Below are 27,030 nucleotides of genomic sequence, written 5' to 3'. Positions count from 1 at the left end.
GTCTCAAACGATCTGCCCACCTCAGGTCTCCCAAAGTGCTGGGATTACAGGCATAAGTCAACATGCACAGCCCCAAACTTTCATTATCTTCACACAACTGAACAAAAATATACTGTTAAAATGTCACTAAAGAAACATTACGAGTATTTTAGAAACATAAGGCATACACAAAACTAGTTTAATAGCTAGCATTCAAACTCAGCAAGTATTTCCAAAATATAGAAAGTTCACGATATCTTAATTATATGAAACAAATGATCTGTGCATTCTACATTAATAAAATAATAAAAGACAGGGGGCATTTTAGATTTCAAAAGGACGTACATATAGATGATCATGTCATCATGTATTCTTTCTGCCTAAATATCCTGGCATTAAAAAAATTACAGTAAAATTCCTGAGTTTACATAGGATAGATCAGGCGTCCCCAAACTTTTTACACAGGGGGCCAGTTCCCTGTCCCTCAGACCGTTGGAGGGCTGCCACATACTGTGCTCCTCTCACTGACCATCAATGAAAGAGGTGCCCCTTCCTGAAGTGCAGCGGGGGGCCGGATAAATGGCCTCAGGGGGCCGCCTGGGATAGATGATCAAATGAGACACCTGGAAATGAAGTCGTTCCTAAAGAAGAGTATGGTACAAGACAGTGGAATTGCTACTTCACTCAGAAGTTTCATGTCAAGTATAATAAGATGGGAAACATGCTGAATGAATTGGTGAACTGAGCCATCTGGAGAAAACAACTGCAGTATCAGTTTGGATAGAAAAAAATTCTGTTAAGTGATGATGAATAAAAACAGCTTTTTTTCTTTCTTTTAAATTTTCCAGCCTGTGCTATAAGTAGGCATTTTCTCATTCTATAGCCTCTTCCATTTTATTTATCTACCCATTCGAGAAACACCAATACCCACTAAAATGCCAAGCTAACACACAAGTCTTATTTCAGCTCAACCCATTTCCTTTGAAACATTTACCGTTTCTGTAATTCTCATCTTCCTATCCCTTTCACATTAACCCCTTCAATCAGCACTTATCATATTCAAATACCAAATTATAAAAGGGGACTTATATTGGTATCTCAGCCAATGATCTACAGGTTTCCATAAAAAAGCCACCCTCTTTAGTTACCTACCTTTAAAAACTCAAAAATGTTCTAAGTTGACATACTTTAGGAATATTTAAATATGAAAACATTAGGAAGAATTTCTATATAAGTTCATTAAATAGATGTACAGGCATTGAACTGACTGAAGAATATGGGTGTCATTCTATCTTATTCTTCACATGGAACAAATAATTTTAATAGTCTGTCAGGATGTGAAAATTAAGGGCATTATATAAAACTGTCAAGAGTAGTATTCTTTTGTCGAAGTAATGGTATTACACTGCTTCAAATATGTAAGGAAAATAAGTAACTGGCATTATATATCATTAAAGGATAATGAAATAAAAATCCTGAATTAGTCTGGGTGCAGCGGCTCACACTTGTAATCCCAGCACTTTGGGAGGCCGAGGTGGGTGGAACACCTGAGATCAAGAGTTCAGGACCAGCCTGACCAATATGGTGAAAGCCTGTTTCTACTAAAAATACAAAACTTAGCCGAGTATGGTGGTGCATGCCTGTAGTCCCAGCTACTTGAGAGGCTGAGACAGGAGAATTGCTTGAACCTGCAAGGTAGAGGCTGCAGTGAGCCAAGATCACACCACAGTACTCCAGTCTGGGCAACAAAGCGAGACTCAGTCTCAAAAGAAAAAAAAAAGAAAAATCCTGAATTAACTGTATGGCATTAACTAGGCAACCAAACCCACCTTGGGGGATATTAGCTGAAGCAAAGAAAGAAAAAAAAAAAAACAACAAGAAAATATCTGTCACCCTCAAATGTACTCTGGATCACATGATATTAAAACAACTAGTTCAGAGGCCAGGCATGGTGGCTCACACCTGTAATCCCAGCACTTTGGGAGGCCAAGGTGGGCAGATCACGAGGTCAGGAGATCAAGACCATCCTGGCCAACATGGTGAAACCCCGTCTCTACTAAAAATACAAAAATTAGCTGGGTGTGGTGGTGGGCACCTGTAATCCCAGCTACTCAGGAGGCTGAGGCAGGAGAATCGTTTGAACCCGGGAGGTAGAGGTTGCAGTGAGCCGAGATCTTGCCACTGCACTCCAGCCTGACAACAGAGCAAGATTCCATCTCAAAACAACAACAAAACAACAAAAACAACAAAACAAACAAAAAAACTAGCTCATAAATTAAGAATTAGTATCTCCACCACTCACTAAACACATGAAATCTTTATTGGTCAATTTAATGTAAAAATAACAACATATGATTATAAAGTTTCCTGAGCATTAGCTTCACATTTCTGAGGATGGGCAGAGAGACAAAAATACAAGGATTAAATTTTAAGTCGGGGGTGGTGGCTCACGCCTATAATCCCAGCACTTTGGGAGGCTGAGGTAGGTATATCACCTGAGGTTGGGAGTTTGAGACCAGCCTGACCAACATGGTGAAACCCTGTCTCTACTAAAAATACAAAAATTGGCTGGGTGTAGTGGCGGGCACCTGTAATCCCAGCTACTTGGGAGGCTGAGGCAGCAGACTCACTTGAAGACAGCAGGCAGAGGTTGCAGTGAGCCGAGATCCCACCATTGCACTCCAGCCTGGCCCACAGAGTGAGACTCCATCTCAAAAAAAAAAAAAAAAAAAAAATTTTAAGACAGGAAAATTGATTTCTCCAACAGGACCTATGCTGACCCCAAACTATGGTTGTTTTACATGGTAGATAACTGACACTAAATGTTGAAACAATTTATTTGCAAAATATAAATTCTAGAAGATAACATCAGAAAAACTGTTATAGACATTAGGCAAAGAGTTCATGACCAAGAATCCAAAAGCAAATGCAACAAAAACAAAGATAAATAGCTGGGACCTAATTAAACTAAAGAGCTTCTTCACAGCAAAAGAAATAATCAGCAGAGTAATCAGACAACCAATAGAGTGGGAGAAAATGTTTGCAAACTAGGTATCCAACAAAGGAATAATATCCAGATCTATGAGGAACTCAAACGAATCAGCTAGAAAAATAAATAAACCCATCAAAAAAGTGGGCAAAGGACATGAATTGAGAATTCTCAAAAGAAGACATACAAATGGCCAACAAACATTTGGAAAATTGCTCAACATCACTAATGATCAGGGAAATGCAAATCAAACCCACAATGCGATACCATCTTACTCCTTCAAGAATGGCCATAGTTTAAAAATAAAAAAATAACATAAGTTGGCATGGATGTGATGAAAACTGCTGGTGGGAATGCAAACTAGTACAACCACTATGGGAAACAGTGTGGAAGTTCCTTAAAGAACTAAATGCAGAACTATCATTTAATCCAGCAATCCCACCACTGGGTATCTATCCAGAGGAAAAGAAGTCATTATATAAAAAAGATACTTGCATATACTTTATAACAGCACAATTTGCAATTGCAAAAATATGGAAAACCAGCCTAAATGTCCATCAATCAACAAATGGATAAAGAAAATGTGGTATATACACCATGGAATACTACTCAGTCATAAAAAGGAAGGAAATAATGGCATTCACACAACCTGGATGGAACTGGAGACCATTATTCTAAGTGAAGTAACTCAGGAATGGAAAACCAAACATCACATGTTCTCATCAGAAGTGGAAGCTAAGCTATAAGAACGCAAAGGCATAAGAATGAGATAATGAACTTCGGGGATTCAGGGGAAAGGGAGGCAAGGGAATAAGAGATAAAAGATTACACCCTGGATATAACATACACTGCTCAGGTGACAGGTGCACCAAATCTCAGAAATCAGCACTGAAGAACTTTTCCATGCAACCAAACACCACCTGTTGCCCCAAAACCAGTGATATAAAAATTACACACACACACACACACACACACACACACACACACACACACGTACATAGATATATTCATCTTTTATCAATAGTGGGGTGGATAGAATTATTCTAGTTCTTCAGATACAGAGAAAATCAAGAGTATCCAAGGTAACATAGATGTGTGGCAGGGTCAAAGTTTTTAAAACCAAATTTCTGTGCTCTGAGAGCTGTTTACGTAGCACCAACACAGAATTTCAGAGACACATTTTGTGAGAAAGTTATCACCAGTAACAGAAACAAAACAGGAGGTCCTAGAATGCATTTCTTGTGTGGGTGAAAAAAAGGAATCTATAATAAAAATACACTGTATTTTATTTAAATAGTTTACCATCTAAAAAGCACTATACATACTTGGGCAGAGGGAAAGGAAATGGGGAAAAGAAGATCTGATCTGTAACGGACAGATTATTCGCACCACTCCCCATACTAGAATATCCTTTTAGTCACCCTGTCCCTCCATTGGATGACAACTGTTTATTTACAGATTTGAACAGTGCTCAAAGACTGGGCATAATTGGTTTAGAAAACCACATCTCCTTTGATAAGAAATCAATTAGGAATGGCCATGTGGCCTATTTCTGGCCAGTAAGATGCAAGGTGAAGTATTTTTGAAGAGATCAATAAGAAACCAGGATCTTTCTCCTACATAAAATGATGATCATCATCATTTACTGTGCACTTATTATATGCCAGCATTACACTAAGCACCTAAGCCACTGCTCTATAACATCTTTTTATATGAGATATGAAAAAGGATGCATTTCACTTTGATTGCATCTGGCAACCATCTTATATCAAACAGAGCAACCAGCCTTTAGAAAATGCCAATGCAGAACTAAGAAGAAAATGAATCCTTGATGAAACCCCAAATCAGTTGAATCAACCAATCCTGAAGGCTAGACTTCACATATGAGCATATTTTTTTATTATTTTAGCCAGTTTGAGTTGGAGTTTCTGAGGTTACAGCCTAAAAAGCACTGTGCTAGAAAACAGCATAATGTAGTGGAAAAGTCATCAGAGGTTCTACATTTATCCACATGAAGGTGAGGTATTAGAAAAATGGACAACCACGTAAAGGGTGATATCATTCCTTCTATTCCTACCTTCACTCACTCTGAATTGCTAAGCACTTAAGCAATAAACTAAAATATCTCCTCCTCTTTGACTAAAAATGTTGATACCCAAATTCTTCTTAAAATAGATAGGGAATACTAGAGAGAAGGCTGAAAAAGCCAACGTCAGGATGAGATAAAAATCAAATGAAACCTTCACACTATAGGGACGAGAAATATCATGGACTCTTTAAAGGTAACAGTTCCCCCAAAAGAAGGGTGTCCTCAGTTAAGGCAATTTTGCTAGGTAAGATCATCAGGACTTGACTTTTTTAAAGACTTTCTACCTGAACAAATAAAAGTGGTATGCAGGAATGTTCCCACCAAGCCTAAGTAAAGTAGAACACTTTCAATCAACCATGAAGCACTTGTTTCCCTTGATTAAAGATTTTAAATATCGCCACCTCCATTTAAATGGAACTCTGCATCTTTAGAATTACTTAACGTATCACTGTACTCATACACGGATAGTCACATTCCATAATTTGGGACACATCTGATTGCTTTTTCCTTCAAATGTATTTTCTAAGCAACATTTACCAAACTGCTACCAAAACCACTTCTGCAACATAATAAGCATATTGTAACAATACTGTGAATTGCTTAAACATTTATTCTATATTTAAGACATTTTAAGTGTCTTTGATAACTAATAAAACTGCAAAAAAAAAGTGAGGCAACTTATTTTCCAGTTCACATTCACTGACATCCCACAGAATGGTGCCAGAAATGCTACTACTCTAAGCTTGAGGAAAACTGGTAACTTCCAGGCATCCCTCATTCTCCACACTACTTGCACTTACCCTGGAACCTAATTCCTCGACTGCACTTACCTTCAACCACTGTGTGATCTAAACTCTTCGCAATCTACTGTTTTTAGTGTTTTGGGTTGTATCTCTCTTTCACATCATCAGCATTGTTCTTTTAACTCATATAAGGTAGAAACAGTACTTGCATAGTTTTCTACTTTAAAAATCTAGACCAATTAGATACTCTTGAGTACAGTTTTTTTTAAAAAACCTTCAGTAGTTCCTTATTAGTGAGCTCAAAACATCTTTCTTTATCTCCCCAACCACCCCTCCTTTAGAATCAAGGTAGTCTGCAATGGAGATTCAGAATACAACAACCATTATAAACAATAACCATAAATTCACAAAAACTTAGTAACTTTTTCCTAGAACTGCTACTCCTTTTAAAATGTTAAATCCTCTGTTGGGCAGGGAAACACTATTTTCAGAAAAACCCCAGCAAGACCTAAACTGATGGTTCAAATAGCATAAAAAAACTCACTGAAAAATGAAAAATTTGGAGAAATATCAAATTTCCATGGATAGGAAGTTATTTAATCAACATATCATCTTTTCTCAACAATGTTTATGCTCACAAATCAACAGTCCAAATGCCTTGCAGAGAACACTCTTTTTTCTAATTTAGATATAAGGTGTGCTTCTGCTGGTAGAGGTGGGCAGATTTCTACTGAGACCCTTGGAAACAGATGGTCAATGATTGGATCACAGATAAACATCCATTAAGTAGCTGGTTCTGAACTCTATAGTGGCAAATCCATTCTAGGGGAGTTATTTACATATCCAAATTGAGATTGAAACCTTTACCCTTTCCTGATGACAGATCTTAGTTAAAACTATTTTTTAAAGTGTAATTGTATAATGTTACCATGGAAGTCTTAGCGTAACTACTTTGTACCTTTAAACTCTAATTCACAGTTGATAAACAATTCTGTCACCTAAATTTTCAAATTTTCTTTTAAAGTGGCAATATAAATTCCAACATTTCTCAATGCTCTAATATTTAAGAACAACAAAAACAAAAAACCATAAAAGGAAACATTGTATCTTGAAAAAAACCCAACAACCTACCTTTAAACTAGACTCATAGTCTGTGTTCACTTTGAACATAAGCCCAAGTCGTAAATGAATTTCCTTGGCTCGACAAAAGCTGGGATCAACATAAAGCACCTCCTGAAATGCTTTAATTGCCCTGAAAGAATATAGACATAAGATATCTTAACTTTTTAACACGTGCATGAATTTTTTGCTTGGTAGTACAGTAAAACTTCTGTTTTATGCAATATTGTTTTAAAGGAAATGTTGGTTTTATAAAAATGATGTTAATAAATACTAAAACGTAAAATTGGAAAGGGGCACATGGACCTTTTATATAATTAAATGTATATAATTTAATATAAGGGGGAAGGAAGATCAGTTGAATTTACTCTAAATTATTCAAACAGACAATATTTCATGGTTTAATCAAATTATCAGTATAAATAACTGATTTCATTGTTTCTGGAATTTCCCAGGGGAAAACAGGGTGGGGCAGACAGGAAAGTTTTTAAAGTTAGGGATTAATCTTGCTTCTAGTCTACTGTAAAAAAAAAATGTCTTCTAAAATTTTACATTTCTGTCTTTCATATTTAGGCTTACAAACCATCTGTACCTTATCTTTTATGTGAGGTTAAGAGACAGTCTTCATATTTTCTAAAACTGATATCCAATAGTCCCTGTATCATTTGTAGAAGTGATCATCTTTTTTTTTTTTTTTTTTTTTTTTTTGAGACGGAGTTTCGTTCTTGTTACCCAGGCTGGAGTGCAATGGGTTATACAACATTGACAAGGGTGTCAGAAAATAGTTCCTCTCACTCTTTTTTTTTTTTTTTTGAGACTGAGTTTCGCTCTTGTTACCCAGGCTGGAGTGCAATGTCGCGATCTCGGCTCACCGCAACCTCCGCCTCCTGGGTTCAGGCAATTCTCCTGCCTCAGCCTCCTGAGTAGCTGGGATTACAGGCACGCGCCACCATGCCCAGCTGATTTTTTGTATTTTTAGTAGAGGCGGGGTTTCACCATGTTCACCAGGATGGTCTCGATCTCTTGGCCTCGTGATCCACTCGCCTCGGCCTCCCAAAGTGCTGGGATTACAGGCTTGAGCCACCGCGCCCAGCCTGAAGTGATCATCTTTACTCCAAACTCTATGGTGCTACTTTGTCCTAAATCAAATATCCATATTTGTGTAGGTCTACTTCTCTATTCCATTTCATTTTTCTTCGTCTATCAGTTTATCTTTGCCCCAAATTCACATTGTATGTTTTACAAAAGGTTTTGATTACCAACAGAACAACCTAAGGGGTTGGGGAAAGAAACGCTTTTCACTGAATACATTTTTATATTGTTTAATTTGATCATGTGAATGCATTACCTACTCAAAATATTAAAATAATGACAAAGAAAAATGTCTACTTTCAATTTTGAACATTATATCAGATATAACAGTATATTCAGTATCATTTTAGATTCCTCTACATGATTTAAAGCTTCTTCCAAGCACAAGCTAATATATTCTTTGCAAAACTTTTATTAAATTATCTCTACCCCTACAGACCTCACAACTGGCTATTTAGAATCTTAGATGCTTTCAAAACAAAAACAATCTTTTGTATAAAATAATTCAAAACATCATAACCACAAAACAGAGTAAAATAATACTTCATGTCTTTAGTAACTTTACTTTGATGGAGTCATACATTATTTACTTCCCAAAAAAAATGAGTGGTTATGTACATGTTTACTATAAAATTAAGAGTTCTAAAAGGCAGTGTTTATTGCAGATGGCAGTGAAGGGTGGAACACAGGTCTGGCATCAGACACCTTTACCTTGATTATGAGAGTACTTAACTTTCTTCTTGAAGGGGAGCTGGGTATCCATCTGTTAGGTGGTTTTTTAAGTAGGTGGGGTATGTGTGTAGTTTATTATCTGATGTATACAGGCTTTGAGGCAGGAGAGGAGAATTAAAGGGAAGACCTGTGGTAAATTACCATTCTCACTGAAAGGCAGCTTCCTACTTCTCTCAATCAATGTACACTTTGGGGTTGGGGCAAGAACATGTTTGGAAAAGGCATCAAAGGGGTTAGGGTGAGAACAAATGCAGCAATAAATGGTGCCAATTAAAACATATGGTGTGACTGGGAAAGGGTATACAAAGGCTTTTAGAAGCTTCTGGGGTGATAGCAGTATTTTTTTTCTTGATCCAGGTGGTGATTATATGAATATTTAATAACATGTTAAGATATACACTGATTTATGCATTTTTCTGTAGGTATATTTTATAATAATAAAATTATGGATAATGCTTCTTTATCAACCTTACCTTATGACATGACAGAAAGCTCTTTAATGAAATGGATCAGAACTAAGCAATGTCCACACATGCCAATTAAAAAACCTAGGCAGGCCTGAGTCAAAGATATGAAAGAAAAAGAATGAAAGTGGAAAGAAATAAAGAAGTAATAAAGAATTCAGTTAAGAAAAAAGGTATAACAAAGAGTACGTGAGGAAGAGAAGGAGAAGGAACACAGAGCACAAATAGCCCCTCAGGTGCAATCTTTCCTACTCTCAGTTTCTATTTCTAGTCTTTTCCCTAAACATAGTATTTGTGGATGTATTTTACTCCATAGGTGCCTTTAACACAGATATCTTTTCCACTTAGTTCACAATGTCACACAGAGGCAAAGAAACATGGATTTTAACACGTGCTCTGTTAACAAACTGGGGTTTTAAAAAACACTGATTAACGTAAGCAAAAACACATGTTCCAAATAACAGCAGTCTGGGTCTATGTTTACTCTTTAAGGACTATTAAGTGCCCAGGACAAGGTGCAACCTATATATATAAAATCAAGGTTCTCCTCGTTGTTCTTTCAAAGTTTGTCTGTAATTAAATACCTTATAGACTCAATCTTCTGCTTCTCTATCTCTTTACTAGATTACTGAAATAGTCTCCTTAAGGACTTTCCTTGCTCTGCTCTGGCTTGTACATACTGCCTTAAATACGTGGCTCCTGTGTTTGCCTAATAACTACGATACTATAAATAAAATCTCCATGTTGCACTTAAGATGCGTGAGCAGTACCTATTCAACTACAGTTCCTCTTATGCCCCATTATTGCTCATCCTCAGCTATGAACTGGCTTATCTCAGGAATTCTTAAATATCGGTTCTCTTCACTGCTTTTCCTTACTAATTCTCCTGATCTGTAATATTTTGATTCTTCCACTCCCCTCTAAACCCACTATTATCGTCAAGACACACCACCCAAACTGAACAACGACTAGTTCTTGCTTAGTGTAAACCAGCAGTTAGGCCTACTTTACAATCAAATCATTTCATTCACTACGTATCAATGTGCTGTCTCCAGTTTTTCCAAGTCTATTCCTTGAGGCCTGTATTTTTCTTCTATGTTTAATATCCTAAAACAATAAAGCAAAAGGTTTAAATCTAATAGATGTTTACTGGTGCCATCGTCTTTACAGTTAATTGATGGGACTTCTTTACTGATCAGTTCTTCTCATCTAACACAAAACACATTATTCGAGTACATAAGTTCATTTCCTTTTCTAGACTTTTACCCATGTTCCTCTCTTGTGTGTGTCTTCAGTTTTCTCCATCACTCACACACACAACAAAAAATAAAATAAAATAAAATAAATAAATAAGAAATAAAACCACTGGAGGAGGGGGAGAAGGAAGTAGAAGGAGAATTGGATTTGCAGTTAAGAGTTTAGAGTTAGATTTGGGGAGGTGGCGATAGAGAAAATAGGTTAACACTCAGACTACATTCTAATTTTGGTCATCAGCGTACTGCATTCATATTCCACCAAAATGGAGGTGGCCAGAACATGATCTCTGTAGCACAAACTAGACTAAATCATCAACACATTCAGTTTCTGCTACCCTCAGAATTCTGACTGAGAATTTTAAAACATGAGAAATAGGTACCAAAACCCATAAATACTTTTATGATACAATGCCTGGAAAGGTTTACAGTTTTCAAATACTTAAAGCATATTCTCTAATGAAATAAAAGATGTACATACTGATCTGCATGGTATTATTGGCATTTTTCTTAAAATCTGAAAAATGTAGTTTTTATATCACCAAAATAATTTCTATAGATTTTCAGTTTAAAGATTTTTTTCATTTAATGTTTGCCACTGTTAACAACTTTAAAAAGAAAATGATATAAAGCTAAAACCTCAATAACACTACCTATAAAAAACATACACGTGTGCTGAATATATTTCATAATGGTAATTTTTAATAAGATTTCTAAAGCCTTCTCTAGAACTATAGCAAAAATAATAATATTAACATTCTTAGCAGAGTTTCAGCACATTTGGAAAGACACATAATAAAACTAAGTTCTCTGAGGCTAATAAGCTGAATCAGAGATATGTAAAGGGATAAATCAACTAATTCCACAAATTTTCATACTAATAAAAGAATATTTTAGCTCTAATTCAGTTATAACACATACACACACAACACAGATATACATACATATTAGGAAATTTAGAGGTTATTTCTAAATAAGACAATTAGATTTGATGATGTAAGAGACAGGTAAGATTTTAAAAGATGGAGATGAAAGAAGGCAGATTAAACAGTAAATGGCACAAAGTCAAACAGGTAAAAAAAAAACTGCTTAAGATGTTTTCAGGGAAACGTTAACACAGTGTGACTGGCACAAAGAATCTATTAATATTCAGGGGAGCAGCAGGCTAGAAGGATCATTTGAGGTTGAAACAGAAACGACCGTAAATGAGAGGCTAAATTAGAAATATCATACCCTGGATTATTCACACTGACAGTTGCTAATATATCACCGGTCCTGGTTCTTTTCCCCTCACTACCCACTCTTCTTTTCATCACTTCAGGAGTGGGATTATTTTCTTTTCCCTACCCTATTGCAAAACTTAAGTTTTTATTCATAATTTCCCTGAAGCTTAATTAATTAAATCCCTTTCAAAATTTCTCTGGCAATCTACATATCACTGTTTAAGTGTAACTTTATCAGGACTGCCTTAGTTAAATCTGCTGGTTATTTTCTGAAATAAAAGTGTATATAATAAACTCAAAACATGTTAACATCAACTGCTTAATTTTAATAGAAATATAAGAGCATATTTGAATCATTGATAGCTCCTCGAAAATATAATTAGATGTTTGCCAGGCTCCAGGCTGGACAGGCCTTAGAATCAATGATATTGCCATGCATTAGGTATATGTTGCATTATTCTTTTGTTCCATCAAAAAGCCCTAAGAACTATTCTTTTTCTTTACTGTACCCAAAGTAGTGACTCTACAGGAGAGCAGAAATTCCTATACCCCTAAGAACACTTGTGACTAGTACAGTGCTATGGAAATGAATCCTACAGAAACTTTACACCAGGCTTGGTGGTTCACACCTGTAATCCCAGCACTTTGGGAGGCCAATGCAGGAGGATTGGTCGAGTCCAGGGGTTCAAGACCAGCCTGGGCAACACAGTGAGACCTCATCTCTACAAAAAATTAGCCAGCCATAGTGGCTCAAGTCTGTAGTCCAAGCTACTCGGGAGGCTGAAGTAGAAGGATCACTAGAGCCCCAGGAGGTTGAGGCTGCAGTGGGCTGTGATCATGCCATTGCACTCCAGTCTGGGTAACAAGAGTGAGATCCTGTCTCAGAAAAAAAGAAAAAGAGGACTTTACTAGTAATATGTTAATACTTCTGTCTTTCCAAATTCATCTCCACCTCATTCTCCTAATCCTTTTTGATGTCAAAGTAATAATTATCACATTTCCTTATTAGGCCTGTCAATTATATTTGGGGGCTTAATTTCCAAAATTCTACGCCTCTAGCACAGTATCTCTTACATTTGCTGCCCTAAGACCACTCTGATATTGATCAATGGAACGAAGAAAGGACAGAGATAGTTAATAAGGATTCTTAGGAAGATATATTTAGAGAGATGGCTATAAGCTGTAATAGGAAGAATGATTTCTATTGTACTGTCAAAAGACATTTTTCCCTCAACTATCTTTTCTTACTCTAATTTCCCCTTTCTTTCTATTTCATTTATTTTCACCCTAGGATATAGGTTTCTTTCCAAAGGCAAGGAGCTCAGTCCAAGGTATCCCCTAGCAATTAGCCACCTTAACAAATAAGAACAAGTGAATGCAGGGGCATGCATGCATGCATGCACACACATGTAAAGGAATGACCTTTTAAAGACTGGTTTCTAGCACTCTGCTGCATATATTTTACACTCTGCTTCTATGTCTTCCTTTATCCGTCTGGACATCTTTTAAGTTTGGTCCCAGGTTACTGAGTAAGATACCAGTGTTGTTGTTACCATAAGTCCAATGAAGATGGAACAGTTGTTCTAATGTACTACTTGACATGGGCTCCTCTAAGAAGAGGCTGCAACTGATACTGGAAAAACTGACCAAATAATTGAACTATCTAGAGACTGACCAATAAAATCAACCCTGAAAGAAAATACAGGTAGCATAACATGACAATAGCTTAACAGTAATACTACAGTTAATAAAATTGCTCTCGATATTTTAAGTCACCAACTCAGACACACGTTGGTTACACACATTATCATCAAATGCCAACAGATACCATTAGCAAATATCAAATTTTACTTAAATTATAAATGTACCAGAGATACAACACTCTGAAACATCATAGGCAGATTCTTCATGCTGATAATCCAAAACAAAAACCCATACTCATCCCTAGAAACATTTCTCAATAAATCCCAGAGCACCTGACATGTAACTAAAAAAATTCCTGATCCCAGTAATCAACAAGTATCTACAAATAAAACAAAAAAGTAGTTTTAACCTAAATAAGCTCCTATCAATTAAGGCTGTACTCTAAAACTATCACCAAGCACCTACTGCATACTTTCTAATTTTATAGCTGTTAAAGAAATGGCAAGTTAAAGCAGAAATGTGAGGCACAGTTTGTGAAAAAACATTTGATTAGCAAGAAAAAAAAAACAGTCAGAGTGAATTCATAAGATAGGGTGTGAGATGTACCATTTTAGGAAGCAGCTATAAGAATTAAAACTCAAGACATGAGAAAATGATGGAAACCAGGACAGGATCAATAGAGCAAGGGACACTTATTAATTCAGACACTGCATTGTCCTTTTATCATTCTGTTTCATTTCTTAGGTCAACTGAAAAATATAGAAATCATGTATAGATAAGGAATCACGGCTAGAAGCCTGCTAACTTAACATGGCCACATGCTTATTAAAGCAATCAACATGTGAACTACAGACAGGTTCACCTCACTACTAATTTCATGTTCTTCTCTTCAGTACATAGAGAGGCTTACAAGTTTACCACAGGTATGTGAAAACTGGCTGGTATGGGGTAGAACTGAAGAGTTCCTCCCCAAAGATTTCACATAAATTATTTCTAGCTGGTGTAAAGATTAAAGCAATGTGCTTAAGTGAACAACGACAAATACTGATTAAATAACCACCTATCAATCTTAAAACCTGGGGACAGAGTACAATAAAATATTTGTTTGGAGAATACGAGCATAAGCTTGCTTCTACCATTTGCCAGTTATGTAATAGACACACACACACACACACACACACACACACACACACACACACACCCTCGCTTTCTCCATCTACAAAACTAAGGGGGAAAAAACAAATTATCTCTAAGACTACTTCTAATTCTAAAAATTTAGAATTCTGAATTCTATAAGTAGGCTATTAAAGAAACCAAAAGATTTTAAAGCAGTCCTAATCTATCTTTGGTTTTAAATACAATACATTCAACATGAAGTTAGGAAGCTTTATTTAGGATTAAGCAAAGGATAATTTAAGGGAATAAAATTACAAAGCTTCTTCATAAAGATCAATTATACTTTTGTAAGATATACAAAGAAAATCAGTGATGTGAATAATTATAATACGCTATATACACACAGATATTCTCTAACAAAGCAGTGCTTCCACATATGATCAAAAGCCAACAAGACCAAAAGCTAAGAGAGAAGGAAAAGGATACTAGGAAAACCATCCATGTATAAAGTCTCCTCTTTAGGGAAACCATGTAAAATCATTGTCAATGCGTATGTGTATGTTCTGTGATAAGTATTCAGGGTCCCCAACAGGTATATGACAGTTTTAACATTTTGCCAAATACTCGATCCTTCCTTTGGACTCCCACAGAATTTACTCCTGAGCTTAAAATTCTGGAGCACAAGAAGGACTCTGAAAAGGTCAGATATACTAAAAATAAAAAATATCGCCAGGTATAGTGGCTCGCACCTGTAATCCTAGCACTTTGCGAGGTTGAGGTCAAAGGATCATTTGAGGTCAGGAGTTTGAGATCAGCCTGGCCAACATGATGAAACCCCATCTCTACTAAAAATACAAAAACATTAGACAGGCATGGTAGCAGGTGCCTGTAATCCCAGCTACTCAGGAGGTTGAAGCAGGATAAACACTTGAACCTGGGAAGCAGAGGTTACAGTGAGCTAAGATCGTGTCACTGCACTCCAGCCAGGGCGACAGAGACTCAAAAAAGAAAAAAAGTCTACATCGGGTTTACATTTTATAAAATGTACAATATCTCATTTGATCATCAAAACTCTACAAGAAAGGTATGTAACTGCTATGTAATTTTGTTTTTTAAACAAATGAGGAGGCTGGGCACAGTGGCTCATGCCTGTAAATCTCAGCACTTTGAGAGGCCAAGGTGGGAGAATGCCTTGAGGCCACGAGTTCGAGACCAGACTGGGCAACACAGGGAGGCCCCATCTGTACAAATAAAAACAAAATCACTGGGCATGGTGGCATGTGCCTGTAGTCCTAGCTACTTGGAAGGCTAAGATGGAAGGATTCCTTGAACACAGTAGGTTGAGGCTGCAGTGAGCTGCAACCACACCACTGCATTCCAGCCTGGGCAACAGAATGAGACCCTGTCTCAAAAATAAATAAAATAAAAATAAATAAACTAATGAGGAATCAGACTTAGAGAAGTTATTTAACTCAAGATCAAACTAAGTGGCAATGCTGTGACCACAATACCAATCTTTGAATTAAAACTATTTTTTTTTTTTCTGTTAGCGCATACTATTGTCTGGTAAAAGGAAAATCAATGGGGCAAAGGCAATAATATAACAGGGTACTATACTTTACAGTTTAGAAAATCTTATGTATTATTATAGTTAATCTCCAACTCTGAAGTGGTACTATTGTTTTAGAGAGAACTAAGAGTTTATGATCTGGTGCCTAGTTACTGGATATTGGAAAGTGCTATTTGTTATATGGCAGGAAGAAGCAGTAAATCTTGTCTAGAAATCTGAAAACTAGCCATCATAGATCATTTACCCACATATCCTGACACCGGAGATCACAGTGATTCACCAGTTCAAATAACCTGGGGAATACTAGTCCATAACGAATGACTGAGAAATTCCAAAATGCTTTCTAATCTACGTCTTCTTCAACAGAATCCTATACTAGATCCTTTTAGGAAAACATACAACTCTAAAAATCTAAGGTGAGCCAACACCCTTGAAGGAACAATCTAATCATTTTAAGAGACTGCTGAAAAGTGTAGCTTTAACAACACTATATTTTGTATTTATTACACACACACACACACACACACACCAAGCACAAACAAAACAACAATAGAAGCCATTTACTGAAAACAACTGGAATTACTGATTTTATGTCAACTTACCACTGAAACGCATTATAATGGAAGTAGACCAAACCAAGACCATATAAAAAGGCAGCATTCTGTAAAGGAAGGGAAAAAGATTTTTAAGAAAAATACTTCTATCTACCATATATGATGTTATTACTGTAAAATACAGTATCCAAGATGCTTTAAGTCTTACAACTCTATCATGTACAATATATTTGCAATATATTTTTGAAACACTAAAATAACAGTGATCAGATGACACAGATTCCAATCAACTTAGAAAGGTATTCCAGCTTCTAGTTAATCAAACCAGCCCCAAAATAAAAATACTAGCAGAAATTCTAAGGGCACATCTAAAATTAAAAATCTATTCTTCAGGAATATGAAAACGCTCAGTCTATGTTATCCTATTCTCTCTTGCTATATCTACATTCTTTCTCTGGTTCTTTCTGCTTCTTGAATTGGATTTTATTTTCTACTTAGTACTGCCAGGAAGGTAATCAGAATTCAAAGGAAATGCACAATATAAACCTAAAACACATTTTAGTATTTAAGAAAAATTGTGTTATGCCAATTATCACCTAGGCCTTAACACCTTAAGCTTTAAGCATCATTAACTCCTTTTGCAGTATGAAACAGACATGCGTCAACACTTAACTTTGACCTCTGGACTCCAAATAGGAACCAGGTATTTATATAATTTATATAACCGTTTTTTTTCTTTCTTTTTTTTTTTAAGAGACAAGGTCTCACTCTGTTGCCTCAACGCAATCACAGCTCATTGCAGCCTCAACCTCTTGGGCTCAAGCAATCTTCTTACCTCAGCCTCCCAAGTAGCTGAGACTAAAGGCATGTGACACCACGCCCAGCTCCTACTCCTCATTTTCAAAAAGGGTAAATGTTCAAGCACCTAGCATTTGTTTTATCAATAACCAAGCAAATCTATTTTAGTAAATCTTCCCTATTAAAAAAAAGTAAAGTTTTCATACTGATCTGTCTGAACAAATTTCTTCTTCTAAATCATAAATTTCAAATTACAAATGTCTCTGAATTCTAAAACTTCAAAATTTTAAAACTATTATTAAAATGCTTGTCCCACTGCCTTGAGTTGCATCTCCCAAGAAACAGACTCTGAGATAAAGGTTTTTGTGCAAGTAGTTTATTTGAGAAGTACTCTAGGAATTATCTTTAGTGAAGTAAAGGATGCCAATAAAGGATGCATTATGGAGCTGATTATGACTCTAGGCAACTGGGACTCAAGCCTGCTGGAGATCACTGGGAGAACGTATGGAACATTTCTCAGAGTTATCTTGCCTTAAGTATGAAGGAACTAGGGTAATTATACCACAACTTCTGTAATTCATTATTTAAGGAAAAAGAATCGATGATGTTTAAAGCCCAAAATGTAAACAGCTTGTCAGAGGTATCTGAACCAGAAGAACTCCATCTTGAATAAGGGCTGGGTAAAATAAGGTTGTGACCTACTGAGCTGCATTCCCAGGAGGTTAGGCATTCTCGTCACAGGATGAGATTGGAGGTCAGCACAAGATACAGGTCACAAGCACCTTGCTGATAAAAAGAAGCTGCAGTAAAAAAGCTAGCCAAAAGCCACCAAAACCCAAGATGGCAACAAAAGTGATCTCTGGTCGTCCTCACTGCTCATTATACACTAATTATAATGCATTAATATACTAAAAGACACTTCTATCATCGCCATGACAACATCAGAACCCTATAAGGTCTAAAAGAAGGAGGAACCCTCAGTTCCGGGAATTGCCCACTGCTTTCCTGGAAAACTAATGAATAATCCACCCCTCGGTATTCAATCCCCACCACCCTATAAATTATATCCATCATTCAAGATCCATTTAAACGCCACATTCCCCATGAAAGCTTAGTCTCCTGTCCCACCTCAAACTAGAGGTGATTTTTCCAACCTCTAAATTTGGTCTTAGTGCTCTATTATCTGACACTATTACGTAACAAGTAAGAACTTGGTTTTATGCAAAATCTAACATCAACTGTTTCAAATGGTTCTAAAAAACCCTATGAAGTGGCAGAGGGTTTCATTTATAGAATGAAGAAACTGTGGATCAGAGAATAAATTTACTCAAGAAGACAGGACTAAGTAGCAGAAATAGGAACTGAAGCTAGGCCAGTCTCCAGAGCTCACTCTTAACTATTACACTATATAGTTGTTATTTATGTATTGACTAAACTCCATCCTATCAAACGGAAGTGCCACAAAGGCAGGAATGATCACTGCCTATATTCCTAGTTATCACCTAGCACAGGGTGCACTTCCATACAGTAGATGCCCAAAGATTCACTAATCTATTCACTTAGCACAGGGGGACTTCAAAAAGTTCATGGAAAAAAAAACAAAATGAAAAGATAAAAATATAAACACCTTTTCTCAACATAAGCTCCATCAAGTTCAAGACACTTTTGTAAGCAATGGTATCAGCCATTTAGTCCAGCCCCAACAAATTGAGGGGTCCTGAGGATTTAGCCATGTCAATGCAGTCTTTTTTACATTATTTACTAAAGAAAAAAGTGGGTGCCTTTTAAAGATTTTTAAAAGTAAGAAACAAAAAGAAGCTGAAAGAAGCCAAATCAGGACTGTAAGGTGGGTGCCTAATCATTTACCATGAAAACTCTCAAAATACTGCTCTTGTTTGATGAGAGGAATGAGCAGGGGCACTGCCATGGTGAGGCTTTCCTGGGCATTTTTCTGCTAAAGCTTTGGCATTCTTAAAATATACTCATAATAAGCAGAGGTTATATATCACTCTTTGGCTCTCCAGAAAGTCAACAAGCAAAATGCCTTGAGAAATCCCAAAAACCTGTTGTCATGATATGTGCTCTTGACTGGTCTACTTTCACTATGACAGGACCAATTTCTACCTCTTGGTAGCCATTGCTTTGATTTGAAAGTCAGTGAAAGTCAGTGCTTTGTTATTAAGATCATACTGGTAAAGCCAAGTTTCAACTCCTGTTACAATCCTTTGAAGAAATGCTTCAGGATCTTTTTTTTTTTTTTTTTTTTTTTTTTTTGAGATGGACTATCGCTTTGTCACCCAGGCTGGAGTGCAGTGGCGCAAACTCAGCTCACTGCAACCTCCACCTCTGGGGTTCAAGCAATTCTCCTGCCTCAGTCTCCCAAGTAGCTGGGTCTACAGGTGCATGCCACCACACCCGGCTAATTTTTGTATTTTTAGAGGATATGGAGGTTCACTATGTTGGCCAGACTTGTCTTGAACTCCTGGCTTCATGTGATCCATCCGCCTCGGCCTCCCAAAGTACTGGAATTACAGGCATGAGCCACCACTCCCAGCTAAATTATTTTACAGAGTTTGATTCTTTTTGCTGACAAAAACATGTATATATAAGGTTCAGTCCTACCTGCAGTTTCAGGATCCCACTGAAGGTCTTGGAACATATCGCTCCATAGGTAAGGGGGACAACAGTAATTAGGTTCTAAATAATAAAATTCTATGTTGTTATAACGTTACCAATTTTGGGTTGGAATGAGAATTTGATTGTAAACATCTTTGAAGACAATTGTATTTTTATGCTAGGATATTAAGAAATAAAACCATGCCAAAATATTACAAAAACATCAAATGTCTTAATCTTACTGTATTATGACTCTAATTCCACAAACCCAGTGATACACAGTTGGGGGAAACAATCTGCTATTAACCCTCTGGGTACCTTTGTCTACCAGATCTGGGAAAGAAAGAAAAATACAATATGATAAAATAAAACAAAATAAACCCTACTGGGGAACAAAAAAAGGGGGAAGGTGGGTCTAGAATAAAGGCATGAATTTCTAAATACTTTCTTTATAATTACCTCCATCTGTTACATATACCATGAATAACTGAAACTACATGACTCGTAACACTGAACAAGAAAGTCTAATGGTACTGCAGATTTTAGATAGTGGTAACAATCTCACCAGTTGACCAAGCCAAAAAGTAGTCCTACTTTTCTTCTCTCACCTCCTGCCCATCAATAAACCATGCTCCTTCTATTCACAGAGTTCATTTTATAATCTAAAAGCCTTTTAATCTACCCCTTCTCCATTCCTACTATCTTTCTCCAGGTTAGTAAGGACCTCAACTTTATATACTTGTCCTATTTCAAAAGTTTTTTAACTTGTCTCCCAAAGTGTAGCGTCTCTCTCCATTTCCACCTCTTTCAATCTGCCCTCCACACCACTGCCAATGAGCTTTCAAAAACTCAAACATTGGAAGTGCAAAACATGCACTTTCTATTTGAAATTCCTCTGAAGAAGAGTCCCCACAATCTAGCTTGATTTACAAGGGCCTTCATTTTATGACTCCTGCTAAAATGTTCCCAATCTCATAGCCACCATCTCAGTCAGGACAAATAACATGCAGATCTGTGAATAAAATACAAACATACACATTTCTATGATTTTAACCATGTTTGCTTCTTCTGCCTAAAAAAGCCATTGCCATCTTTCCCTAACTTACTCCTTATCAGGCAAATTTCTATCTATCCTTTAAAAAGCAGCATTCATCTCTTTCTTCCAGAAGTATTATTTGACATATTCCCAAACTCAGAGTGAGTTATAGTTTCTACCACATGCTTTTGATATGGGAGTGCTGGGAAGGGAAGAAGGTGGTCCCTTTAAATGATAATGGAATGGGGGGAAAGGAAGTGCTGGGTAGAGGAGGGTGTGGTCCCTAGCTAGGGCTCTACCCCCACAAATCTAGGTGAGGACAAGCACTTCTGCCTTCCCGCCCAAATGCTGCACTTTCCAACACCACCCTGGTTCCTACATCCCCATCCTGGGTCTATAAAAACTCAAAACTCCAGCAAGGACGAGACAGAAGCTGCTAGACGGCAAGAGGAACACAGAGATAGAAGAAGACAAGTGGCTGGACATCAAGAGGAACTCGAAGGGAGCACACAGAAGGAAGAGCACACCGACATACGCTGGCACATTGCAGGTCACTGACCAGCAAGACTAGGTGGAGTTCGGCTGGGACAGTTGGAGGAGAGTCGGGACCACCAAGCAGCCATCTCCCTCTGGCTCCCCCATCGGCTGAAAGTTACTTCTACTCAATAAAACTTTACACTCATTCTCCAAGCCCACGTGTGATCTGATTCTTCCAGTACACCAAGGCAAGAACCCAGGATACAGAAAGCCCTCTGTCCTTGCGACAAAGTAGAGGCTAATTGAGCTGGTTAACACAAGCCGCCTATAGACAGCAAACTAAAAGAGCACACTGTAACGCATGCCCACCGGGGTTTCAGCTGTAAACATTCACCCTAGACACTGCCAAGGGGTTGGAGCCCCACAGCCTGCCAGTCTATATGCTCCCCTAGAAGTTTGAGCAGCAGGGCACTGAAGAAGTGAACCACACTCTCATCACACGCCCTGTGAGGGGAACAAGAGAACCTCTCCCATTTCACTTTCAAATGAATACTTACATCTATTATGTCATTTATCTTCTCCACTAGAATATGAGCCAACAAATGGTAGGGATCGACCACAAGTCGTGGTTTGATCCCTATAGCAAAGTAACCAGCATATGTAAGTTATCCTGCCACTGAGTAAATCAGTATCTTAGTTTTTAATCACCTGTTACACATTTTTCATAAAGGGATAATACTTTGTTGATTCAATGTATACAGAATCATTTCCTTATTATAGTCTAAATTACCTTCTGGACAATTAAAAGAACGTTAATAGTTAAGATAATATAGCCAAAGACGTTGGCAAAAGCTCATTATATGCATCATGCCCAAAGTCACAACCCTGAAGCAGAAGTTCTTCTTCCAAAGTGTATGTGTAGTATTGTACAGAAATAATGAAATCAGACTGTAGAGGCCATCTCATAACTAATAAGTGACAAGGCTGTGATTCTGACCCCAAGTGGGCACAGCCTTGTCACTTGCTAGTTACGAGACTCATGTAAGGCCAAGCACAGTGGCTCACACCTGTAAACCCACCACTTTGGGAGACCAATGTGGGAGGATCGCTTGAGACCAGGAGTAGGAGACCAACCTGGGCAACATAGTAAGACCCTCATTCTCTACAAAAAAACTTAAAAATTAGCTGGGCATGACAGTGCATGCCTGTAGTCCTAGCTACTTGCAAGGCTGAGGCAAAAGGACTCTTTGAGTCCAAAAGTTCAAAGATGCAGTGGGCTGCAATTGTGCCACTGCATTCCAGCCTGGGCTACAAAGCAAGACCTGTCTCTTATTAAATTTAAAAAAAAAAAAAAAATTTTTTTTTTTTTTTTTTTTTTCCAGAAAGACTCATGAAACAGGTTAGCTGATACCAATGTCTTCATCTTTATAAAATGCAGAAAGCAGTATCTACATCAAGGGGTTGTTTGAGGAATTAAATGAGACAACACGTTTACGTAAAATACTTAAAATACTACCTGGCACTTAGAATTTTGGTGACAAGGGGGCAGAGCACCTAGTAACACCAACAACTTCTTTCCTGGTGTTGCTGAACCACAAACTGGTTCAAAACCAGAAGGAATTATAATTAAAGCACAAAGGGTTTTTTAAAAAGTATTCTGACAGGCCGGGCATGGTGGATCACCTGAGGTCGGGAATTTGAGACCAACCTGGCCAACATGGTAAAACCCTGTCTCTACTAAAAAAATAAATGCAAAAGTAGCCAGGTGTGGTGACCTGTAATCCCAGCTACCCGGGAGGCTGAGACAAGAGAATGACTTGAACCTAGGAGGCGGAGGCAGCAGTGAGCCGAGATGGCACCACTGCACTCCAGCCTGGGTGAGACAGAACAAGACTCCGTATCAAATAAATAAATAAATAAATTGTAGCCCAACAATTTCATTTATATTTCCTTAAATTATAGTACAGTTTCCAAAAATAAGGCCAATGGCAAGTAGTATACATACTGAAAAACTCTAATACAAAATTAATTAAAATGTTATATGATCTATTTTAAAAGGATCTTTATACATGAATGGCTGAGCTGGCAGCAAAAGGAAAAGGGCTGAAGAAAAAGAAAAAGGTAATAGAGGATGGTAAACAAACACTGAAAGCCACTAAAATACCGAGACTTAGGAAACAAATTAGGTACCACACAGAGTTGTATCCAAGATTTCCCACATAAATCTGAACCCCTGGGAATTCTTTCTTAGTAAAATGTTGGAATTTCCCCCCAAAAAACCTAACAATGGAACGACCATATGATCCAGCAGTCCCACGGCTAGGTATAAATCATAGGAATTAGAATCAAAATTTCAAAGACATATCTATACTTCCACCTTCATTTCAGCATTATTCACAGTAGACAAGATATAGAATCAACCTAAGTATCCACTGAAGGATAAATGCACAAAGAAAACATGGTATATATACATCTAGATATATTATTCAGCTTTTAAAATGAGGAAATTCTGTCCTTTGTGCAACATGGATGAACCTGGAGGACCTTGTGTTAATTAAAATAAGCCAGGCACAGAAAGACAAAACAGCACGATCTCACTTATATGTGGAATCTAAAAAAGTAAAACTCAAAGAATATCTAGAGCTCATAGAAGTAAAGAGAACAACAGTGGTTAACAGAGGCTGGGGGAGGGTATGGAAAGGGAATTGGGAAGATGCTATTTAAAGGGTACAAAGTTTCACTCAGACAAGAAGAATAAATTCTAGTGATCAATTGCAGAGCATGGTAACTGTAGTTAATAATGTATATTTCAAATATTCATCAAGAAAAACGAGTGAGGTTATGAGTATGTGGAAAAATCTATCATATCTCTAAAACCAGTTGTAGAAGGAGTCAAAAAATAAAATGGGACACAGGCAATATTTGAAGATGTAGTGGCTGAAAGCAATAATCCAAGATGCACAAAGATGAATAAAGAAAAATCCTGGCCGGGCGCGGTGGCTCATGCCTGTAATCCCAGCACTTTGGGAGGCCAAGGCGGGTGGATCACGAGGTCAAGAGATCGAGACCATCCTGGTCAACATGGTGAAACCCCGTCTCTACTAAGAATACAAAAATTAGCTGGGCATGGTGGCGCACGCCTGTAGTCCCAGCTACTAGGGAGGCGGAGGCAGGAGAATTGCTTGAACCCAGGAGGCGGAGGTTGCGGTGAGTCGAGATCGCGCCATTGCACCAGCCTGGGTAACAAGAGCGAAACTCCGTCTCAAAAAAAAAAAAGAAGAAGAAGCTGGGTATAATAGCTCACATCTGTAATCCCAGCACTTTGGGAGGCAGAGGTGGGCTGACCACTCGAGCCCAGGAGTTTGAGACCAGCCTGGGCAATATAGTAAGATCTTATCTCTAATTTTAAAAAAGAAAGAAAGAAAAAAGAATTAGCAATTAAAATTATTTTCAGTTATTTTTAATGGTAAAGATAAATTTTTATCACATGCATTTTTTTCACACATAAAGAATTTAAGTGAAAAAAATTAAGATATCCTAAGTGTAGTGTCCAATTTTGAATCATTTCTTAATCCTGTTAACCATACTCTCATCCATGTTTTTCCACACAATATCAACTACTAGGCCATCAAAAATGGTGGTGATATACCATTTCTTAGAAGATTGTTCCACTGCTGTCTACAAACCCCATTTCTGCAAGTTTTGACATCACCTTTTTGACCTTACCACAAGGTGTCAATGAAATGTTTTCAGTCAGCAATAAAAACTCCTTATTTCCTCAGATGGTCTATAAATGACTTGTCTACTGAAACAATAGGCTATACAGCTGTCTAATCATGCCAAGAGGAAAAACAACAAAGATGAGTATGCACAGGCATTGACAACCATATCATAACTACCAGCTGGCCAATGGAGACTTAAAATGGCATGATTAATTATGTACCTTGATCCAAAAATTTAAACAAAAAAGGTGCATCTTTGAAGGAACAAAAGCAGTATTGCAAGGTGGCTCATGCCTGTAATCCCAACACTTTGAGAGGCCGAGGCAGGCAGATCACCTGAGGTTGGGAGTTCAAGACCAACCTGACCAACATGAAGAAACCCCTTCTTTACTAAAAATACAAAATAAGCCCGGCGTGGTGGCACATGCCTGTAATCCCAGCTACTCAGGAGGCTGAGGCAAGAGAATCACTTGAACCTGGGAGGCGGAAGTTGCAGTGAGTTGCTACATTTTATTAGGTGGTAAAGATCCGAGATATTTAAGGGAACATTCTTAGTTTGTAGAAAGGTATTTACAATATGAAGGACTGAAATATCATGTTATCTGTAATTTACTCTGAAATATACATATAGGAAAGAAAATACATATATATGGGGAGAAATATTTAAAATGAATGTTATAAGCCATGATGAAACTAAGTCAGAAAGGCATTAAAAAAACCACTAAGCAAATAGTTGATGGTTAACTATCAACTTAGTTAAAATAAATACAGAAGATAGTGAAATGAGCTAAACACCAACAAAAGAAAGCAATAAAACAAAGCCAGAAAATGGGACATTCTATAAGACAATTCAGCTGGTCTCTTTAAGCCAGTGACAAAAACAAAAACACAAAAGGTGTAAGAGAGGACGGAGACAATGCAAAAAAAAAAAAAAAAGACACCTAAGAGACGTACTCAATTCTAACCTACAGTCCTGGACTAGATAGTGGTTTGGACAAAAAGGCTGTGGAAGACATTTCAGAATAAATTAGGTGAGGGAGAAAGGACGAGGGGGAAGGAGAAGGAGGGGAGAGGGGAAGAAGGGAAGAGGGGAAGGGAGAGGGAGGGAGGGAGAGGGAAGGAAAGAGGGAGACGGAGGGAGGGAGGGAATAAACACCAAGAAAGAAGGAAAAAAACTAAAGATGATTGACAATGTCAAACTTTTATTGTTTGAAATCAGTATTAAAATTGACAAACCTTTGACTGAAGCAAGGAAGAAAACAGAAGGCTAAACTAAGTATCAGAAATTAATTAAGAACCTAATTATAGGTGTATGTGACCATAAACAAATGTAGCAGAGATTTACAACATAAAAAATCAACTGGTAACTAATAAAACCAGTAGTACAAAATCTTCCCACAAAGACATATACCAATCCCAGAGAGTTTAACAGGTTGGTATTATCAAATATTCACGAAACTACTTTTACACGATTATATTTAGCTATTTCAGAAAATACAAGATGGAAACATTTCAAACACTTTTAATGAAATGTTTACAATATTGATAACAAAAGAAACAAAACCCTCATTAATTACAAAGGTAGGATAATCTATATAGAAAATCCAGTTACATAGTCAAATCAACCGTTAGTAAAAGTTAGTGAAGTTGCTTGATAAGTTTTAACACAGAAAAGTCAACTGCTGTTCCATATACCAGCAGAGATAAAAAATAAAATTAAAATGGCACAAATAGCAATAGAAGTGTAAGATGTAAAATACATTATTTTCCTCACAAGAACTTTGTGAGGAAGTTATAAAACTTCACTGAGAAAA

The 27,030-nt window shown here is 37.2% G+C and overlaps 1 protein-coding gene across 19 annotated transcripts in view; it reads right to left on the bottom strand.

Moving 5' to 3' along the window:
- The window catches only part of KDM6A (lysine demethylase 6A), a 207,805-nt gene that overhangs the window by 86,932 nt on the left and 93,843 nt on the right, over window positions 1-27,030 (bottom strand). For all 19 annotated transcript variants that reach the window (XM_074391948.1, XM_003939487.3, XM_074391947.1 and 16 more), the window contains 2 exons: window positions 16,616-16,674; window positions 6,932-7,052 (listed from right to left, as the gene is read on the bottom strand). In XM_074391948.1, the coding sequence (XP_074248049.1) occupies window positions 6,932-7,052; window positions 16,616-16,674 (180 nt within the window). The remainder of the gene's footprint in view (window positions 1-6,931; window positions 7,053-16,615; window positions 16,675-27,030) is intronic.

This window comes from Saimiri boliviensis, chromosome X, assembly GCF_048565385.1.
Source record: "Saimiri boliviensis isolate mSaiBol1 chromosome X, mSaiBol1.pri, whole genome shotgun sequence".
Taxonomy (NCBI): domain Eukaryota; kingdom Metazoa; phylum Chordata; class Mammalia; order Primates; family Cebidae; genus Saimiri; species Saimiri boliviensis.
The sequence above is the reverse complement of the archived record's forward strand: the minus strand, read 5'-3'. Positions and strand labels throughout refer to the sequence as shown.